Source organism: Leptopilina boulardi, unplaced genomic scaffold (genome assembly GCF_019393585.1).
Source record: "Leptopilina boulardi isolate dan_hultmark-lab unplaced genomic scaffold, ZJU_Lbou_2.1 LbouV2_325, whole genome shotgun sequence".
In the NCBI taxonomy this organism is placed as follows: domain Eukaryota; kingdom Metazoa; phylum Arthropoda; class Insecta; order Hymenoptera; family Figitidae; genus Leptopilina; species Leptopilina boulardi.
The window spans coordinates 1,887,235-1,908,891 of record NW_026137891.1 but is presented as its reverse complement, the minus strand read 5'-3'; the positions used below and the strand labels follow the sequence as shown (position 1 = coordinate 1,908,891).

The window sequence follows — 21,657 nt, the reverse complement described above, 5'->3', positions numbered from 1 at the left end:
TGAATTTTTTTTTTCAGTTTGGTCGTGAGGTTCGAACCATATCTTCGAGTAACCTTTCGACACTGACATCACCGACTGTTGGTTTAAAAAGTAGCTCGTGTAGAGTACTTCGATAAAGTGCTCGCGCTGGTGGTAATAAAAGTAAAAGCTGTCCTATTCTACCGGCCCCTCGGTCGCTAAGAACGGCAACCGTTTGTTCTTGTAATGCTGTCACTCGTGCTGCTTCACAAAGCCCTCTACATTCTGAAAGAAAAAATTCATTTTCCTTTTTTCTTTTTGCGAACAAAAATAAAAATTGCTTTTATGAAAAAAAAAAAAAAATTTCTAGGAAATAAAAGTGAGTGAAACATAATTTTTTTATGTTTGAAAAAGAATTTTTAGCTTTGTCTGACTAAAAATCGATTTTTACTACTGATAATTTATTAGTTGAAATTTAAAATGTTTTTTCTGACTGAAACACACTACTTTTACTACTGACAATAAAAATAGAATTTGTAGTTTTTGTCTAACTAAACTTAATTATTACTACTGATTCTAAAAAGTAAAAAATTTATATATTCTGTCTGACTAAAACGCATTTTTACTACTAATTCTAAAAAGCAGAAAATTTACATATTCTGTCTGACTAAACTTAATTTTTACTACTAATTCTAAAAAGTAAAAAATTTATATATTCTGTTTGACTAAAACGCATTTTTACTACTGATTCTAAAAAAAGTAAAAAACTTATATATTCTGTATGACTAAAACGCATTTTTACTACTGATTCTAAAAAGAAGAAATTTTACATATTTTGTCTGACTAAACTTAATTTTTACTACTGATTCTAAAAAGAAAAAAATTTATATATTCTGTTTGACTAAAACGCATTTTTACTACTGATTCTAAAAAAGTAAAAAATTTATATATTCTGTATGACTAAAACGCATTTTTACTACTGATTCTAAAAACAAGAAAATTTACATATTTTGTCTGACTAAACTTAATTTTTACTACTGATTCTAAAAAGTAAAAAATTTATATATTCTGTTTGACTAAAACGCATTTTTACTACTGATTCTAAAAAAGTAAAAAATTTATATATTCTGTATGACTAAAACGCATTTTTACTACTGATTCTAAAAACAAGAAAATTTACATATTTTGTCTGACTAAACTTAATTTTTACTACTGATTCTAAAAAGTAAAAAATTTATATATTCTGTTTGACTAAAACGCATTTTTACTACTGATTCTAAAAAGTAAAAAAAAAAATCTATTTCTGTCTGACTAAAACGCATTTTTACTACTGATTCTAAAAAGAAAAAAATTCTATTTCTGTCTGACGAAACTTAATTATTACTACTGATTCTAAAAAGTAAAAAATTTATATATTTTGTATGACTAAACTTAATTTTTACTACTGATTCTAAAAAGAAGAAAATTTACATATTCTGTCTGACTAAACTTAATTTTTACTACTGATTCTAAAAAGTAAAAAAAAATTCTATTTCTGTCTGACTAAAACGCATTTTTATTACTGATTCTAAAAAGAAGAAAATTTACATATTCTGTCTGACTAAAACACATTTCTACTACTGGCAATAAAAAAAGAATTTGTAGTTTTTGTCTGACTAAACTTAATTATTACTACTGATTCTAAAAAGTAAAAACTTTATATATTCTGTCTGACTAAACTTAATTTTTACTACTGATTCTAAAAAGTAAAAAAATTTATATATTCTGCCTGACTAAAACGCATTTTTATTTCTGATTCTAAAAAGAAGAAATTTTACATATTCTGTCTGACTAAAACACATTTCTACTACTGACAATAAAAACAGAATTTGTAGTTCTTGCCTGACTAAGATTTTTTTTAAAGATTAAACTAAGATTCTTGCCTGACTGTTACTACTGATTCTAAAAATGAAAAAAAAATTTATATTCTGTCTGACTGAAACGTATTTTTACTACTAATAATAAAAATAAAATTTCTAGTATTTGTCTGACTTAACTTAATTTTACTACTTATTCTAAAAAGAAGAAAATTTACATATTCTGTCTGACTGAAATACATTTTTACTACTGAAAACAAAAACACAAAAATTTGTTGTTTTTGGCTGACTAAAATTAACCTTTACTACTTGTACTGAAATAACAAAAATTTGACTATTTTGTGTAACTAAAATCAATTTTTTCCACTGGGAAAAAAAATTTTTGACAATTAATATTGTTGATTGAAATTCACTACTAACGAAAAAAATTTGAAACCTTTGGCTGACGAAAATTTGCCCTGACTACTGATACCAAAATTTAAAAAAAAATTAAGTCTTGTCTGACTAAAATTGATCCTCACTACTGTAATTTTAATAAAAATTTATAAATGTTCGTCTGACTGAAATTTTGCCTTTACTACTGATACTACTTAAAATTAAAAAAATTATGTCTTACTGAAACTAGTCTTTACTACTCATGTTATAATTTTTTTTCTATTTACAGTTTCTTCATTCTACTAAATTAAAAGGTATGTTATGAAAAATTATTTTTTTTATTTGAAAAATAATTTAAAATATAATTGCGGAAATTACTTGAAATAAATAAAAAAAAATTATATCTATAATTATAATTAAATTTAATATAATTATATATAATAAAAATAACGAAATTATTTTTTTTATTGTATAAATAATTAAGAAATTATTGAAATTATATATATAATAATTTAATGTAATTATATAATAGTAATAATAATAAAAATAATAACGTACCTCCTTTGAAGAGAACGATGGCTTTTAAACAAGCAAATTCAGAATGATCAATTCTTAACATTGCACATCTTCTTAATAATTCTTTAAGTCTTCTTGTTTCATCAAGAAGAATTTGTTTTCTATCAGTTGGCAAATTTATTGGTATCAATGCCGATTCTTCAACGGGAAAATTCCATTGTGCAGCTGTTAGGACAAATAATTCACTCCACGATTCTTCAAGTAATATTGCTTGATCTCTATAGGATAACTATTAAAAAAGATAATTATTTAATTAAAATCAATAAATATCATTAAAATGAATATTTATTTATTTATTTATTTATTTATTTAATACAAAAAAATCATTTTTCATTCACATAAAATGTAATTAAATAAATTTAAAAAATTTAAATATTAATTAATTATAGATAATTAAATATAGCAAAAAAAATAATTTTAAATAAAAATAATTGTTTACTATTAAAATAAATTATATTTTTACTAATATTGTTAAATTTTTTTTCTTTTTACAGGAAAGAGATACGTACTTGAAGAAAAGAGGAAATACTTCTTGGCCATTTCACAGCAAGGAAGAGTAATTTTGCTGCAAGCTCATAAATATTTTCAGTTGGCAAAATTGATAATCCCGGCATTGTATTCTCAGTTAATGTTGAGCCCATAAATTGTGGTACAAGGCGAGTAACTGGATCCACTATTATTAATCATATTTTTTATTTCTTTATTAGTTCTCAATTAAAAATTTATGGATATATTATAATTTATTATAATTTATTATTAAATCGTTATTAACTTTTATTATTATTATTTTCATTATTTATAATATGATTAAGTAACAATAATATTGTTATAAGTAAATGATATAAATTTTAATAATATATTTACAACAAAAAAATTTGAATAATTACATTTTTTAATATCGATTCGTTCATCAACTTTTCCAGCTTCCTCTGAACTGGTAACTTCATCTTCTTTAGCTGCCGTTGTTATATCATTTGATGTGCGTGGAAAAAAATGTGTGGCTGTGGAAAAACGTAATAGATCGTTGACATCTATAAAAAAGTAAGTGAAATTATTTATTTTTTATTAATTTATTTATTTATTTATTTATTTACATGTAAACGGGCTTACAAAGAAAGAAAAATTAGCCCTTTCGTACCGAAGTACTAAGAATAATGAAACATAAAATATAATGTTTCTTAAAAACCGAATAACAAAAATAACTATAACTAGGTAGCGTTGTTATTACTATCAAAAAGAAAAAGTTTTTTTTTAATTAAAATTTTTTTTTATAAAAAAAAAGATTTTTATTTGTTTGCAAATTATTTTTTTTTATTTAAAATGAGTTTAAAAAATTAAAATAAATAAATATTAAAAAATAAATATTTAAAAATCGAAAAAATAAATAAATATTAAAAAAAATATATTTAAAAATTGAAAAAATAAATAAATATTGAAAACTAAATATTTAAAAATCGAAAAAATAAATAAATATTTAAACAAATATATTTAAAAATTGAAAAAATAAATATTTTAAAAAATATATTTAAAACTTGAAAAAATAAATAAATATTGAAAAATAAATATTTAAAAATTGAAAAAATTAATGAACTATTTTAAAAAAATTCAGTGTAGATCTCTTACCAACGTTGGAAGAAAATGTTGGCACAGTGGGTTTAAATGAAAAAAATGCTGGATATAGAAGTGGATGATAAGGGGCGCTTCCAGGATGATAAACGTGGGGAACCCCCTGATAGAGTGACGATGGAGTTCTTCTTGCTGCTGCCACCAAAGATGACGCGCTTCTCGGCGCTCTTTCATGTTGAACGGCTGAAAATGACATTTCCTTCAAAAAAAAAAAATGGAAAAAAGAAGAAAAAAAAATCCACAAAAACGGTATACTATATTTCTTATAAGAGCCACTTTACTTGACAATTACTGTGCACTGAGCATTTCCTAAATTGCTCGCACTTTATCCACTATATATATTATATTTGAATCCATAAAATATACATTTCAATTTAAAAAATTTATATTTCTATATATTTATAAATATATATTTTTCTAAATATGTTTCTATATATATTAATAATTATATTTCTGAATGTTTATAATTATATAAGTATATAAATTTATAATTGTATAAATATAAATTTATAATTGTATAAATATAAAATTTTTAGTAATTTCAATGTTATATATATAAATTTTTTTTCAGTCTAAATAGGCTAAGTAAATTTAGCATCTCAACAGTTGCAATTCGGGATTCTACCTGTTTAAACGTGTTCAATATATATATAAATTTTTTATATTTTCCAAAGTGTAAATGTTAGTAGGAATTTAGAATCGAAACGTTTTTTAAATTCAAATCACAATTCGGGATTCGACCTGTTTAAACGTGTTCATTTATCTCTTCAATTTTATAATCTCTATTGTTTATCGCATAATTTATTAAAGTCAAATATTTTTTTTTTATTAAATTAGTTTCCGTGTAGAAAATCAAAAATCCGTAAATAAGAAAATTGTATCAAATCTTTTTTTCCCCCACAGCAAAATTTAATCACAATTCGGGATTCGACTTGTTTAAACGTGTTCATTTATCTTTTCAATTTCTGGTTCTCTATTATTTGTTTTGTTTCCCAAAAAAGTATTTTATTATACAAAAAAAGGAAAAGGCAGATTTTTCTCTTTATCATGCACATAAAGGATTAAAGTAATAATATAAATTTTTTATATTTTTGAAATTAAATAGGCTAGCGAAAATTTAGAATCCAAAAATTTTTATAAATTCAAATCAAAATTCGGGATTCGATTTGTTTAAACGTGTTCATTTATTTCTTCAATTTTAGTCGCTAATATTTACCACATTATTTATTAAAGTCATATATTTATTTTTTTAAATTAAATTACTTTCTGTGGAGAAAATCACAGATCCGTAAATAAGACATATATAAAAAAAAATTGTGTCAAATCTTTTTTTTTTTCCTAAAGTATAAACACTTGTCATAGAAAAAAAAAGGAATCAATATATTTTTCTATTTATCGGTTATATATGAAAGGTTAAAATAAAAATACACATAAAAGGCACTGAAGGTGCTTTGCTTAATGGCCCTCCTCCTCCTGCCCCCCCCATGACCCTTTTGCTAATTGATATCTCGACGCAATCGAGTGTTTGGTTTATTCGAGCTCGTCTGAACTTTCAGGGGTGCTACCCGCAATATTTACAAAAGCTGTGAACTTTAGGTCTGTGTCTGACACTATACGTTTTGTGACTCTTCAATATAGAGATCCGCTAGTGCTTTAACATTTTTGTCATATTTTCCCCCATACTTCTTTTTCTTTTTTTTTCCTTATTATTTACCTAAAGGGCAAACGACACCCAATACACACACATATGCATTGTAATTGTTGTTCAACCATTTTTATTTACACACTTGTTCATTTATAATTGATATATATATATATCAAATTTTCCTTTTCATTATATTCAGCAGCTGCAATTATTTTTCAAATTTTTTTTTATAATTGATACACTTGAAAAAAATTGACAATTCTTTTCGCAATGAATTAAAATGTATTATATATTTTGTTGCTTATTTTATTTTTAAAAAAGGTTTTAATTGTTCATTTTTGAAATTTTAAAGTAATTTAAAATTATTTCCAAACAAATGACTTCATTGCAATATTATTGTTTTCAAAATCTGCAACATTCAAAACCGAGCTATCAATAAAGAGCGGGGTCACTTTTAATTTTATAATCTCAGGTAGATTGTACCCTTTTGCATGGTTGAAAATTAATAGGAATTTTCTTCTATTAATTCATCAGTTAATATTTGTGATTCGTCGAGAATAAAATGAGCCAAAAGTTCTGAACGAAATAATTTTTTCAATCTATAAATTATTAAAAATTATGCTGACCATGTAAAATAAAACAGTAAATTAAACAATTATTAAATTAATAACTTCTTTTTAGATATTTAAAACAATATTTTGTAATAAAATTCGTACTTAAAGAAGTAGCAAAAGAAATTTCGTTCATATGAACGTTCAAAACTCTTAGTTCATAGAATAAATGTGTTTAATTATTTTTTTCTTTCAATTTAATTTTAAATATTAAAAATTTTTTAAATTAGACTTAATATTTTTAGAAAATTTCTCATTTACTTTTTTGTTTTTTTTCGGGAGTGTTCAAATTTTCTTAAATCGCGATCGTTCTTTATAAATAGTATTTTTTTCGATTAAATCTTTCAAGTGATTTTCGGGAGTGTTACGTTTGTATTTTTTAGTAAAATATAATTGTTTTTTGATTTAATCGCGAGTGTAAGAAGATTTCTACATTGAGAGCATTGCGACTATGGATTCCAAGGTATGGATTATTTGTATAATTTATACATTATTTATTATTAATAACAAAATGTTTATAATAATTTTATCTTTAATATTTATTTATTTTTTAATTTACGGATAATGCCTTTTTTAAATTAATTAATTATTTTAATTAAGTCGAATTAGTTTTGACTTTTTTATGCATAAATATATAAATACTGAATTTATTTATATATTTTAAAAAATTATATTTTAATAACATTTGTTAATATTAATATTGATTAATATCACACTAATTTAAAAATATCAAATTGATACCAAAAATATCAAATTGATATAAAAATTTGTATCAATTTGATATTTTTGGTATCAATTTGATACTTTGAAATTTGTGTGATTAATATTTATTTGTTGGAAAAAGAAAATTTGCCAAATTTATTTTTATATATATTGATAGTGGAATTAAATTTAGAATTATAAATTAAAAGCGAAATGAAAGGGGTCATTTAGTAATTAAAGCAGGCAGTAATTAGTATATTGTTAATAAGCATACCATCACGTTTCATATTGACCTGAAGACATTTGGTAAATCGACACGCTTGACATTGATTCCTGCGCGAAACGTCCACAACACAGCGGCCATTTTCTTTACAAACGTAATCCAGATTTCTGTTTTTTTTTTTTTTTAAACAAATTTCCAATTAATTTAACATTTTATAAACAATTATTATTTATTTATTTATTATTTATTTATAAATAAATAAAAAATAAATAATTATTATAACAAATATCAACAATTATAATTATAACAATTTTAAGCAATTATATTTATAATATAATTTTAAACTATTATAATTATAATAAATAATTTGTTTATTATTATAAAGAAATTATTATTATTAAGAGAAAATTTGAAGAAATTTTATTACCTCGCATATCTGCGGATTGACCGTTTAAAAAATCCGCGACATCCGTCGCAACTTGGTACTCCATAATGTTTTCCCGATGCTTTATCACCACAAACTTTACAAAGTGTCTCATTTCTTCCACCATCTTCCATTTTTGGTTAATTTCGGCTATATAAAAAAAAACACAAATTCAGAATTTATCATTTTTACAGTGGAAATTTATTTATTAAAAAAAAATTTTAATTTGTTTTTCTCGAAAACTACATCCAGAGCGAAATAAATTGTTAATTTTTTTTTACAAATGAATTTTATTTGTTATAAATAAATATTTATTTTTCACAAATTAATTTTTTTTTGTTATAAATAAATTTTATTTTCAACAAATAAATTGTATTTGTTATAAATAAATTTTAATTTGTACAAATAAATTGTATTAGTTTTTTATTTATTTATTTATTTATTGTTAATATACGGGCAAAGCCCATTCGTACAGAGTACTGAGTGGTTACGATAGTTTATTGTACATTAATTAAATAAATTAATAAAGTTATAAATAAATTTTATTTTTTACAAATAAATTTTATGTGTGACACTTAAAAATTGGATTTTTTTACAAATAAATTGTATTTGTTATAAATAAATTTTAATTTAAACAAATAAATTGTATTTGTTATAAATAAATTTTAATTTGTACAAATAAATTGTATTTGTTATAAATAAATTTTAATTTCGACAAATAAATTGTTTTTGTTATAAATAAATTTTATTTTCAACAAATAAATTGTATTTGTTATAAATAAATTTTAATTTCGACAAATAAATTGTATTTGTTATAAATAAATTTTATTTTCAACAAATAAATTGTATTTGTTAGAACTAAATTTTATTTGTTACGAATAAATTATATTTAAAACAAATACAATTTTTTTTGTAACAAATAAAATCTATTTATGGCTAGAAAACATTTCCAATTATAAATTAGATTTATTTATTAACAAAATATTTAATAATTATTATATTGAAATAAATATATTATAATAAATAATAAATTTATTATTTATATCAATATTTTTATTAAATAATATTTATTTATTATTTAATTATTAAAAAAAAATCATTCAATGCCTATTTTTCCGCCAATAATAATTAATAATAATAATAATTATTATTATAAGAGTCAAACGATTATCCAATCACTGTGTATTAAATGTGATGTCGATGATTGGTTTATTTCTATATCTTATATCATTGCGATAAAAAGAGTCAAAAATAAGGAATAATAGATGAAAATCGAATAGGAAAAATGGTCGTTTTTTTATGGGGGCTAAAAAGGCATGTGGCAATAGGTAACCACCACATGTGGTTTACCACCCTTTTTGTTCTAGGCGATGCTTCTCCATGTTTTCGATGCATTATTGAGCCTGAGAACCCTACAGGTGTCCTCGCCTCTCTCTATTAGAGTAAGAAAGATCGAGACAGGCGCCATAAGACCATTAAAAGGGGAGCGACAAAGTAAAAAGATCGACAATTTATATGTATATATATATAACGCGAGAAAGAGAGAGAGAGACAAAAAGTTTCACAAGGATTTCCTCAAGAAATTTTCCAATACTCTTTTTTCTACATTGTCTTCTTTTTTTTGGTGGGGGAAGGGTTCCCTTTTTTAGAATCGTAAAAAAATATTTTTTTTTTATTAAAACATTTTTTTCATTAAAATATTTTATTAAAATATTTTTCAAAATTAATAAAAAAAAAATTATTAATTCCTTTTAAAAAGAAAAGAAAAATTTCTTTTTCGAATTATTTTACCAATTTTAAAACTTCATTTTCATATTTATATTCTATTAATTTTTTGTTAAATTAATTTTCTCTAAACATTTATTTATCGTTATAGCATATAAATATTGTATAATTACCGCAGTCTATGTATTATCGGAGAGAAACAATTATTGATTGAATATTATATAAAAGTAAAGTAGTATATATATATATATGAAAATATCGAGTTGGCGATTTAATAGTCGAATGTACCTATAACCCCCTTCAGTGAATATTTATTATTTTATGTAAGTTCAATGTAAGCTTAGCAATTTACGACGATCTATATGGATATAAATTCTTCGTAAAGAAGTAAAAGAATTTTATAGATTTATTTTACAATTTCTATTATTTTATATAGATTTATTTTACAGTTTCTTTTTTTTTATTTTGTATTACTTTTATTTTATTTTTGCATTTTGTATAAGATAAGGAAATAAGGATTGAAAAAAAAAACTATAATAGACAATTATTGGTGAGCGAAAATTGAAATTAATTTAATTAACAATTAACTTTGAAAATTATTTCTATTTATTTTTATTATTTAATTTATTATTTTAATTTTTTAATTTTATTTTAATTAACAATTAATTAATAATTAATTAATAATGGAGAGCGATCAAATTTCCATTATGTCTCGTTATGTTCCAAATAAATAAATAAATAATAATAATAATAAAATAATAAAAGTAATAATAAAAATAATAATAAAAATAATAAAAAGATAATAAAATAATAATAATAATAATAATAATAATAATTGCCAATAATTCTCTTAGGAAAATTTATTTAAACAAATTTTTTTTTTTTTTAATTAGTAAAACAGATTTTTTTTTTATATTTTATGAAAAAAAATGGTATTTACATGGGGGGGTCCCGCATGCAAAGCAGTTGGCTGCCGTGATATGTCATTAAGGGTGCATTGCTTAACCCTATTTTAACCCAAAGCCACTCGACATGCAATTGACATAAGTACTTCAACATATGTTACTTGTTTATGTCAGAGCAAAAAGCCAAAAGTATTATTATTATATATGACACTAATTATTTTTTCTAAAAATCTTGCATATTATATAATATCCGATTTTCTACCCGCATATTTAATATATGATTCATAAAATTAGAAAAAAAAAATTAAAAAATTTAGTGATTAAAATTTAGAGAGTAAGAAAACTTTTTTTATTGCTAAAAACTAAAACGAAGATACAAAAAAATTGATGATTAAATTTGGAATTTTAATATATATTTGAAGCTTCACGAGAAAAGGGACTTTAGGCAAAAATATTTTAGGTTATGTTTAGTGATAATTTTAGCTTGATTAAACGTTTATTTTTAATTATGTAAAATCAAAATCAGTTTTTATTAACTATTTTGAATCTAATAAATATGATTTTTTTTTTATTAAAAGTCGATCCTCTATTTTCAATTCAAAAAAATACAAACATAACCTAAAATATTTTGCCTCTAAGGTCCTTTTTTTATGTAGCGTCACACCCAGAGAAAAAAATTTCTTTCATTCAAAGAAATCAATTTTTTTGATTTTCTTTCATGGAAAATAAAATTTTCTTTGAAACAAAAAAAGTTTCTTAGTTGCAAAAAAAAATTTCTTTGATTCAAAGAAATTTGTACATTAAATTAAAAGAAATTTCTAACATTAATATAGAAATAAAGAAATATTTATTTAAATTAAATAAAAAATTTCTTTGAAACGAAGATAATTTTTTTTTAAAAGATAATTTCTTTGAAACGAAGATAATTTTTTTTTAAAAAATAATTTCTTTGAAACAAATAAATTTTCTTTGTATCAAAGGCAAAAATAAGTCCTAAAAAATTTCTTTCTTTGAATCAAAGAAATCTTTTTTCTGGATGCACATGTGTGTAGTACTTTATTGTAATCGAAAATTTATTGATCGTTTGTATTAAATTTTTTGAAGAGGGCGTTGTGGTGATAATCGCGATGAAATCTAATGTCAATTCAATGACTTTTCAATACTTTTCACTCGACATAAGGCGTTGTTGATATTCGCATTAAAAAATATATATATATATATATTTATATACAGTATGTAAATTTTTTTCAAAGTCACCAACATGTGTGACTTTTCGCAGAAAAGTGACACGGCTCGATCGCTCTTTTACGATTTTACCTTCAAAACTAATTTGAATTTGATTTCAATTTATTCTCGCGCTTCACTTCTTCTATAATGTTCAAATGATTTAAAGTCATGCACCCTCGAGAATATATATACAACTTCTTTATATCGATATAAACATGCGTTGATATTTGAAAAACTTTTCGTTTTTTTTCTCTCTCTTATTAAAGATACTTTAAAAAATTATTCAATTTATAAATATGGAATATTTGAATAATAATTACTTAAAATCAATTTGGATTAAAATTGTTATGCATAAAAATAAACGGTGATTAAAATTTATTTTATTCGATTCTGTCATGTCACTTGACTTTTTTTTTTTTTTCTTTGCTTCAAAAAAGCTAATTCCAATTACTAGCGAGACGTTGAATAAATAATGGCATATCCTGCGTCATATTCGATTATTTAAAGACCATAAAAACACGCAAATTAGGTATAATAACTTAGTTTTTATGATTAATATATTTTTAAAATTTATATTTTTAAAAAATATTAGTAATACTTTTTTTTTCTTCATTTCTATAAAAAGAATTACGAAAACAAGTATTTCATTAAATTTTTGTTTTTGGCCAATCAGAGATTCATCAAAATTTTCAGAGGAGAAATTCTATTTTTTTAAAAAATTTACTATATACCTAGAATGTTACTTTAAATATTTAGTTACTTTAAATAGAATGTTATTTTAGTTATGTACTTCCTTTAGCTAAAATGTTACGTTAGCTACGAATTTCCCTTCACTAAAATTTTACTTTAACTATAAAGTTACTTTAGCTAGAATGTTACTTTAGCTACGTTAACTATTAAGTCACTTAACTATAAGTTATTTCAACTATGAGTTACTTTAACTATGAGTTACTTTAACTATAAAATAACATTAGTTACGTTACTTTAATCATGAAGTTACTTTAGTTAGTATGTTACTTAGCTACGTTAATTATTAAGTAACTTAACTATAGGTTACTTCAACTATAAACTATTTCAACTATTTGACTATTTCAATTATGAAGTTACTTTAGCTAGAATGTTACCTTAACTATTAAGTTAACTTAACCATAGGTTAATTTAACTGTAAGATACTTTAACTATAAAATTATTCTCTCTACAATGTTACTTTAATTATAAAGTTGCTTTAGCTAGAATGTTACTTCAGTTATAAAGTTACTTTAATTAAAAATTTACTTTAACAGATAAAATTATTTTAGCTAGAATGTTACTTTAGCTAAGTAGTTAACTTAACTATTAAGTAACTTAACTGTAGGTTACTTCAACTATAAATTATTTCAACTATTTAACTATTCCAATTATGAAGTTACCTTAGCTACAATGTTACTTTAATTATGAAGTTACTTTAGCTAGAATGTTACTTTAGCTAAGAAGTTAACTTAACTATTAAGTAACTTAACTGTAGGTTACTACAACTATAAATTATTTCAACTATTTGACTATTTCAATTATGAAGTTACTTTAGCTAGAATATTACCTTAACTATTAAGTTAACTTAACCATAGGTTAATTTAAATGTAAGATACTTTAACTATAAAATTATTTTAGCTACAATGTTACTTTATCTATGAAATTACTTTAGCTATAATGTTACTTCAGTTATTAAGTTACTTTAATTAAAAATTTACTTTAACAGATGAAATTATTTTACCTAGAATGTTACTTTAGCTAAGAAGTTAACTTAACTATTAAGTAACTTAACTATAGGTTAATTCAACTATGAGTTACTTTAACTATAAAATAACATTAGTTACGTTACTTTAACTATGAAGTTACTTTAGCTAGTATGTTACTTAGCTACGTTAATTATTAAGTAACTTAACTATAGGTTAGTTCAACTATAAACTATTTCAACTATATTTGACTATTTCATTTATGAAGTTACTTTAGCTAGAATGTTACCTTAACTATTAAGTTAACTTAACCATAGGTTAATTTAACTGTAAGATACTTTAACTATAAAATTATTCTCTCTACAATGTTACTTTAATTATAAAGTTACTTAAGCTAGAATGTTACTTCAGTTATAAAGTTACTTTAATTAAAAATTTACTTTAACAGATGAAATTATTTTAGCTAGAATGTTACTTTAGCTAAGAAGTTAACTTAACTATTAAGTAACTTAACTGTAGGTTAAGAAGTTAACTTAACTATTAAGTAACTTAACTATAGGTTACTTCAACTATAAATCACTTTAACTATAAATTAATTCAACTATATTTCACTAGTCCAATTATTAAGTTACTTTAATTATCATGTTACTCTGACTTTAGTTACTTCAACTATTAAGTTTCCTTAATTATTTTAAGCTACTAATTAATTATTAACAATTTATGTATTAAACTCTTATTAATCATTACATTATAAATAAGAAAATTATTTTAATATCTATATATATAAATATATTTTGAGTAAATATAGTGAATAGCGGATGTTAATATTGTCAGAGCAGGACAAAAGCCTATATAGTTCAAGACAATGTCTTGCAATAGTTAATAATTTTTTAATGAAGCCAGACATCGGGCAGACCAAGGAAATAAGAAAACCACTATTAATTTCCTTGGTTGCTATAGCCATAAGGTATAGATAATAAAAAAAAAATCGTTTGCCTGGTCACGCAATCATTGTCAAGTTGTGTGAAGTGGACACGTGTGCTATGGGTCAGAATCAAATTAAATCAGTCAACTAAATCACAGATAACACCTTATATATAAACAATATTTAATAGCCGTGAAAAATGCGTCAATAATAATTATCTCCCATCAGCAATTATAGAAATTTAGTTTGTAATAAATATATATATATATTTTTTGTTGTTACTTTAACATTCAAACAAAGTTAATTTATTAACAATCGAGTTATCAAAACTTTGAAGTTACTTTCATTAATGTTTTTTTAATTAGTATATTATTATAACTATTAGGTTACTTGAACTATATAGTTGCCGAAACTTTTAAAGTTACTACAACTATAAGGTTAATTTAATTCAATATAACGTTATTTTGACTAGTCGGTTACTCTATTATGTTACTTTAACTATTGAGTGACTTTTTAGTTAAAGTAACTTCATTGTTACTCTCTAGTTGAGGTAACTTTTAACTTTATAATAACAGTAACATTCTAGTTAAAGGAACTTTATATCTAAAGTAACATTGTAACTAAAGTAATATTCTAGCTAAAGTAACTTCATAGTTAAAGGAACTTCATAGCTAAGGAACATTCTAACTAAAGTAAGTAACGTAGTTAAGTAAAGTATTTAAGTTACTTAAAAGTTGAGTTACTTAATAGTTGAGTTACTTAATAGTTAAGTTACTTCATAGTTGAGTTACTTCATAGTTGAGTTACTTAATAGTTGAGTTACTTAATAGTTGAATTACTTAATAGTTAAGTTACTTCATAGTTAAGTTACTTCATAGTTGAGTTACTTAACAGTTACGTTAATTAATAGCTGATTTACCTTATAGTTTAGAAACTTAATAGTTGAGTTATTTAATAGTTAAGTCACTTAATAGTTGAGTTACTTAATAGTTGAGTTACTTTATAGATTAGTTACTTTATAGTTTAGGAACTTAATAGTTGGGGAACTTAATAGTTGAAGTACTTAATAATTTAGGTACTTAATAGTTGAGTTGCTTAATAACTAAGTTACTTAATAATGAAGCTACATAATAGTTAAATTACTTAATAGTTAAGTCACTTTATAATTGAGGAACTTAATAGTTAAGTTACTTAGTAATTAAGTTACCTAATAGTTAAGTTACTTAATAGTTAAGTCACTTTATAATGGAGGAACTTAATAGTTATGTTATTTAGTAATTAAGTTACCTAATAGTTAAGTTACTTAATAGTTGAGTTACTTAACAGTTGAGTTACTTAATAGTTGAGTTACTTAATAATGAAGCTACATAATAGTTAAGTTACTTAATAGTTATGTTACTTAATAATTAAGTTACTTAATAGTTAAGTCGCTTTATAGTAGAGGAACTTAATAGTTAAGTTACTTAGTAATTAAGTTACCTAATAGTTAAGTTACTTAATAGTTGAGTTACTTAACAGTTGAGTTACTTAATAGTTGAGTTACTTAATAATGAAGCTACATAATAGTTAAGTTACTTAATAGTTATGTTACTTAATAATTAAGTTACTTAATAGTTAAGTCGCTTTATAGTAGAGGAACTTAATAGTTAAGTTACTTAGTAATTAAGTTACCTAATAGTTAAGTTACTTAATAGTTGAGTTACTTAACAGTTGAGTTACTTAATAGTTGAGTTACTTAATAATGAAGCTACATAATAGTTAAGTTACTTAATAGTTATGTTACTTAATAATTAAGTTACTTAATAGTTAAGTCGCTTTATAGTAGAGGAACTTAATAGTTAAGTTACTTAGGAATTAAGTTACCTAATAGTTAAGTTACTTAATAGTTGAGTTACTTAACAGTTGAGTTACTTAATAGTTGAGTTACTTAATAATGAAGCTACTTAATAGTTATGTTACTTAATAATTAAGTTACTTAAATGTTAAGTCGCTTTATAGTAGAGGAACTTAATAGTTAAGTTACTTAGTAATTAAGTTACCTAATAGTTAAGTTACTTAATAGTTGAGTTACTTGACAGTTGAGTTACTTAATAATGAAGCTACATAATAGTTAAGTTATTTAATAGTTAAGTTACTGAATAATTAAGTTATTTAATAGTTAAGTCACTTTGTAATTGAGGATCTTAATAGTTAAGTTACTTAGTATTTAAGTTACCTAATAGTTAAGTTACTAAATAGTTGAGTTACTTAATAACTAAGTTACTTAATAATTCAATAATTTTATACTATATTAAGTAAATTAATCTTTAAATTAATTATTAATACAGTTTGTTGCAACTTATCAAGTTAAACTAATGAAAAAAATTTTTGGAAATTTTTTATTAATAATTTATTTACTGTTAAATAATTTAACTATAGTTTGAAATTATTTTGAATCAATTTCCCATTTTCACATATATCAGGAAATATAATTTATGTATTTTGTTATTATTTAAAGATTATTATAAAGCAATTTTTGAAAAGTGTGCGCGCGTGGGGTAACATATGTTTTCGTTTCCTTTCTTTTTGACTTTAACATATGCGTAATATGTGCTTTTACAATATATCAATTATGAACATTATGTCCACTGTGTAAGTAGCAATTATCGTGTGCGATGCCAGAAAAGTGTGGCCTATAGGTCACAGGTGCTCTTATATACATGTCCCATTCCATGTAACTTAGTAAACACGACCCTTGTCCTGTATTTATTGTATCGAAATCAAAATTTCTGATTTGTCACTGTAAATTTTCTTATTATTTTTATTATTATTATTATTATTATTATTAATGAATTTATTTTTTTTGTAAAATTAGTGAACAATTGTAATTTTTATTCTTTTTTATTAGTATTTATTTGCGAAAAATAAAATTTATTTGAAGCAAATAAAAATATATTTGTTTAAGAGCCAAATAACTTTTTATTTGTTTTAAATAAAAAAAAATTGTAGTTAGTACAAATAAAAATTTTATTTAGCGGAAAAAAATTGTAGTTAGTACAAATAAAAATTTTATTTAGCGGAAAAAAAAATTTTCTTTAACTTGAATAAAATTTGTTTGAAAAAAATAAATACTTTCTTTGTAATCATTCCATTAATAATGAACTATTGTTTAAATTAACTATATAAGGATTAACTTTTTAAATGTAAAATTAATTTTTTGAAATTTAATAAATAATATACTTTAAATAATATTATAGGATGTTTATTACACTGAAAAAAATTATATTCCAAATTTAAGAATATTTTCTTGGCGTTCATTTAAGAATATTCCACATTCATTTTATTCTTAAAGTAAAAATATAATATTCTTAAAATAAGAAACATTTCTTAAATTAAGAATTTTTTTCTCTTGTCTGTAGAAAATTTTTTAAATTAAGAAATGTTTCTTATTTTAAGAATATTATATTCTAATTTTAAGAATAAAATGCATGGAAAATATTCTAAAATACCAAGAAGATATTTTTAAAATTAGAATAAATAATTTTTTCCGTCTTGATACATATGTCTGACGAAACTGTGATTTGTACTACTTACTTTTTAAATTAAACCAGTAACTTGAAGATTTTCGATTCTTGAAAATTCACTTTTTTTTAATTTTAAAATTATAAAATCTTTATGGCATTGATTTTTGGCAAATCAAAATCAAAATCACTCAAAACATAAATTTAACGAGAAAATTTAAGATTTGCCGAAAAAATTCCAAATTTATCCTAAAAAATATAAAAATTTTTTAATAAATAGAAAGTTTACCACAAAAAAAAAAATAGTTCAATTATCCAATAAAAAGAAAGTCTAAATTTATCGCAATAAATTAAAAATTTACCTTACAAAAAAATTTACCTCAATATTGAGTTTACTTAATAATACAGTTTAGCAAAAAAATTATAAACTAATTCAATAATTACAAAATTTAGCCAATTTAAAATTTAGCCAGTAAATTAAAAAATTTATCTAATAAATAAAAAACAAACTTTAATTAAATCAACTACACACAAATTGTATCAACTAATAGAAAAATTTACCAATCAAAATAAAAATTATAACAATAACGATAACAAACGGAGAATTTATTCTCTTTAAAATGTAAATTTTTTTAAAATATTCGCACTTTTTTTCATATTTATCACTGTTTTTTTTTGCTTTTCAAAATAAAATCCCCCGAAATCGCCTATTTGTTAATTGGAATAAATTAAAAAAAATTTCTTTTTTTTTTTGCACTCTATGATCCGACCTGTGGCCAGACTGTGGGTGATCTATATAATTCTTGACAAATTTTTGACTTTGGTATCGGTGGTGAAAATCTCCCTAGAGGGTTGATGATGATCGTAACCAATAATCCCAAGGGTAGTTTTCAGAATGTCCCACCCATTAAGGGTGGCACGCGCAGAAATCCTATGTCAGGAAGCACACCATTGGCTGAAGGGTGGAGTCCTCAAATAAGGGTGAAAGCTTGCGATTGGTATTTCCTATCAAGATAAACTCGAGGACGAGTACCGATATATATATATATATAGTTATGCGTGTAAACATAACAGGTATAGATAAAAAAAAAAAAAAAATAGTCCTGAGCTTTGCAAGCATTATTACGTATATGAGGCGCACGAAAGTCAGTTTAGTGTTCCGCGAATTTTACTGAAACCAATTTTTTTCTTCAATTTAAATTTAACAATTTATTTTTCATATATTAATATTTATTTTATTATTAAATAACAAAATTTATTGAATTTTTTGATATTTTGTTTATTTTTTTCGGTGTGAAATTTTCACACTTTTTCTTAGAATGGTAAAATGGTGAAATCTTTTGCAAAAAGAAGTTAAATACACTCAAAAAATAGTCTGATTTAATCAAAAAATGGAGATTTTAATTTGAAAAGGAAAAATACACCTTAACCTTCGCCGGACTGGATACTTTTTATATACACGGTTGACAAGATCCCACCCAGGGTGGGCCAAATGTTTTCTTCTTTGTATATTGCAATAAAAACTTAGAATCATTCAGTTTTTTTCCAAAATTGTTATATGTTACCAAATAATATATTTTATTAATGTTTTGTTGACTTTTTATTTGTTTAAACAATTTATTATTAATAATTTATAACTTTTTCAAATATACATACGACAGTAGACGAATTTTATAAATTTGTTACCTTTTCTTCGTAGTTATTAATTCAAAGGTTATAAATAAAATAAAATATATAATTCAATTTGCAACAACTATTATTATAAATTGTTTAAACAAATAATTGTTGCTATTTATTAACATTCTTCATAATATTCCTAGAAAATTGCAATTTTTTTCTAATTTTGCAACTTAACAAGCACAACATAATAACACAAAGATTTTATATGAATTTACTATTTAACCAATTGTTTAAACAAATAATTGTTGCTATTTATTAACTTTCTTTATAATGTTCCAAGAAACTTGCAATTTTTTTCTAATTTTGCAACTTAACAAGCTCAACATAATAAACATGAAGATTTTATATGAATTTAGTATTCAAACGATTGTTTAAACAATTGTTGAATTAATAATTTTACATCAAATCTATCTTTTATTATATTCGGCTTGATAAATTGCAAAATTAGAAAAAAACTGCATCTTTCTAGGTGCAGAACAAAGAAAGTTAATAAATATTAAATAATAACAATAAATTGTTTAAACAAATGAAAAATGCAATATAATATTTTTTATATCTATTATTTGACATCATAAAACACTCACAGTGAAAAGTCTGCATGATTTCAAGTCTTTTTGTAAAATAGAATTAAAAAAATATCTGAATCATCCCGGTTATCTCCGTACATACATTGATAAAAGTTATAAATAATCAAGAAGAAATTTTTTTTAAAAATTTGTTTTTACATTTTTTGAAAGTTCTTAAGATTTTGTTCAGTGACTTAAAATCGCGATTCAATTAAGGCAAAACTTTAGAAGATATGGCAATTTCAATTTGTCTGGCCCACCCTGGGTGGGCATCTTGTCAAGCGAAGGTTAAAAGAGTGAAATTAACTCGAAAAAGTGAAAATAAAATGAAAACCAAAAAAATTATAATTTAACTCTTTTATTCATTTACTCCAAATGAGGAGTTAACAACAAATGACACCTTTCAGTGTCAAATTGTAGTAAATTTTGTAAATTTTTACTTTTGGAGTTGATTTTTAACTCCAAAACTACTCCCTAGTGAGATGTTTTGCAAAAAGAAGTTAAATACACTAAAAAATAGTTTGATTTATTCAAAAAATGGAGATTTTAATTTAAAAAGGAAAAATACACCTTAAAGATTAAAATTAACTCGAAAAAGTGAAAATAAAATGAAAACCAAATATATTATAATTTAACTCTTTTATACATTTACTCCAAATGAGGAGTTAACAACAAATCACAACTTTTAGTATCAAATTGTAGTAAATTTTGTAAATGTTTACTTTTGGAGTTGATTTTTAACTCCAAAACTACTCCCTAGTGAGATGTTTTGCAAAAAGAAGTTAAATACACTAAAAAATTATTTGATTTATTCAAAAAATATAGATTTTAATTTGAAAAGGAAAAATTCACCTTAAAGAGTGAAATTAACTCGAAAAAGTGAAAATGAAATGAAAACCAAATAAATTATAATTTAACTCTTTTATTCATTTACTCCAAATGAGGAGTTAACAACAAATGACAACTTTTGAGTGTCAAATTGTAGTAAATTTTGTAAATTTTTACTTTTGGAGTTGATTTTTAACTCCAAAACTACTCCCTAGTGAGATGTTTTGCAAAAAGAAGTTAAATACACTAAAAAATAGTTTGATTTATTCAAAAAATATAGATTTTAATTTGAAAAGGAAAAATTTACCTTAAAGAGTGAAATTAACTCGAAAAAGTGAAAATAAAATGAAAAACAAGGAAATTATAATTTAACTCCTTTATACGTTTACTCCACATAAGGAGTTAACAACAAATGACACCTTTCAGTGTCAAATTGTATCAATTTTTTTAAAAGTGTACTTTTGGAGTTGATTTTTAACTCCAAAAAATACTCCCTGGTGAAATTTTTACAAAAAGAAATTAAATACTCTCAAAAATAATATGCTTTATTCAAAAAAATGTAGATTTTAATTCAAAGAAGAGAAAAAGGCTTT

The 21,657-nt window shown here is 22.7% G+C and overlaps 1 protein-coding gene across 2 annotated transcripts; it reads right to left on the bottom strand.

Moving 5' to 3' along the window:
- Positions 1–8,130, bottom strand: LOC127284742 (protein dissatisfaction-like). Of its 2 annotated transcripts, none has more exons than XM_051310378.1 (7): positions 8,000–8,130; positions 7,624–7,739; positions 4,389–4,574; positions 3,653–3,796; positions 3,275–3,438; positions 2,748–2,994; positions 1–243 (listed from the first exon to the last, which is right to left on the bottom strand). In XM_051310378.1, the coding sequence occupies exons 1-7, from the start codon at positions 8,128–8,130 to the stop codon at positions 14–16; spliced, it is 1,218 nt and encodes a 405-aa protein (XP_051166335.1). In that variant the 3' UTR covers positions 1–13. The 2 variants fall into 2 exon arrangements, with proteins under 2 accessions (XP_051166335.1, XP_051166336.1); XM_051310379.1 differs by having other exon boundaries at positions 3,653–3,766.
- Between the last annotated feature and the right edge of the window lie 13,527 nt (positions 8,131–21,657).

Coding starts and splice junctions, on each gene's coding strand:
- LOC127284742 (XM_051310378.1), bottom strand. CDS start 8,130: ATGGAAGATGGTGGAAGAAATGAGACACTTTGTAAAGTTTGTGGTGAT. Junction 7,740..7,999: donor TCAATCCGCAGATATGCGAG/GTAATAAAATTT, acceptor AAAAAAAAACAG/AAATCTGGATTACGTTTGTA. Junction 2,995..3,274: donor GTATTTCCTCTTTTCTTCAA/GTACGTATCTCT, acceptor CTTTTTTAATAG/TTATCCTATAGAGATCAAGC.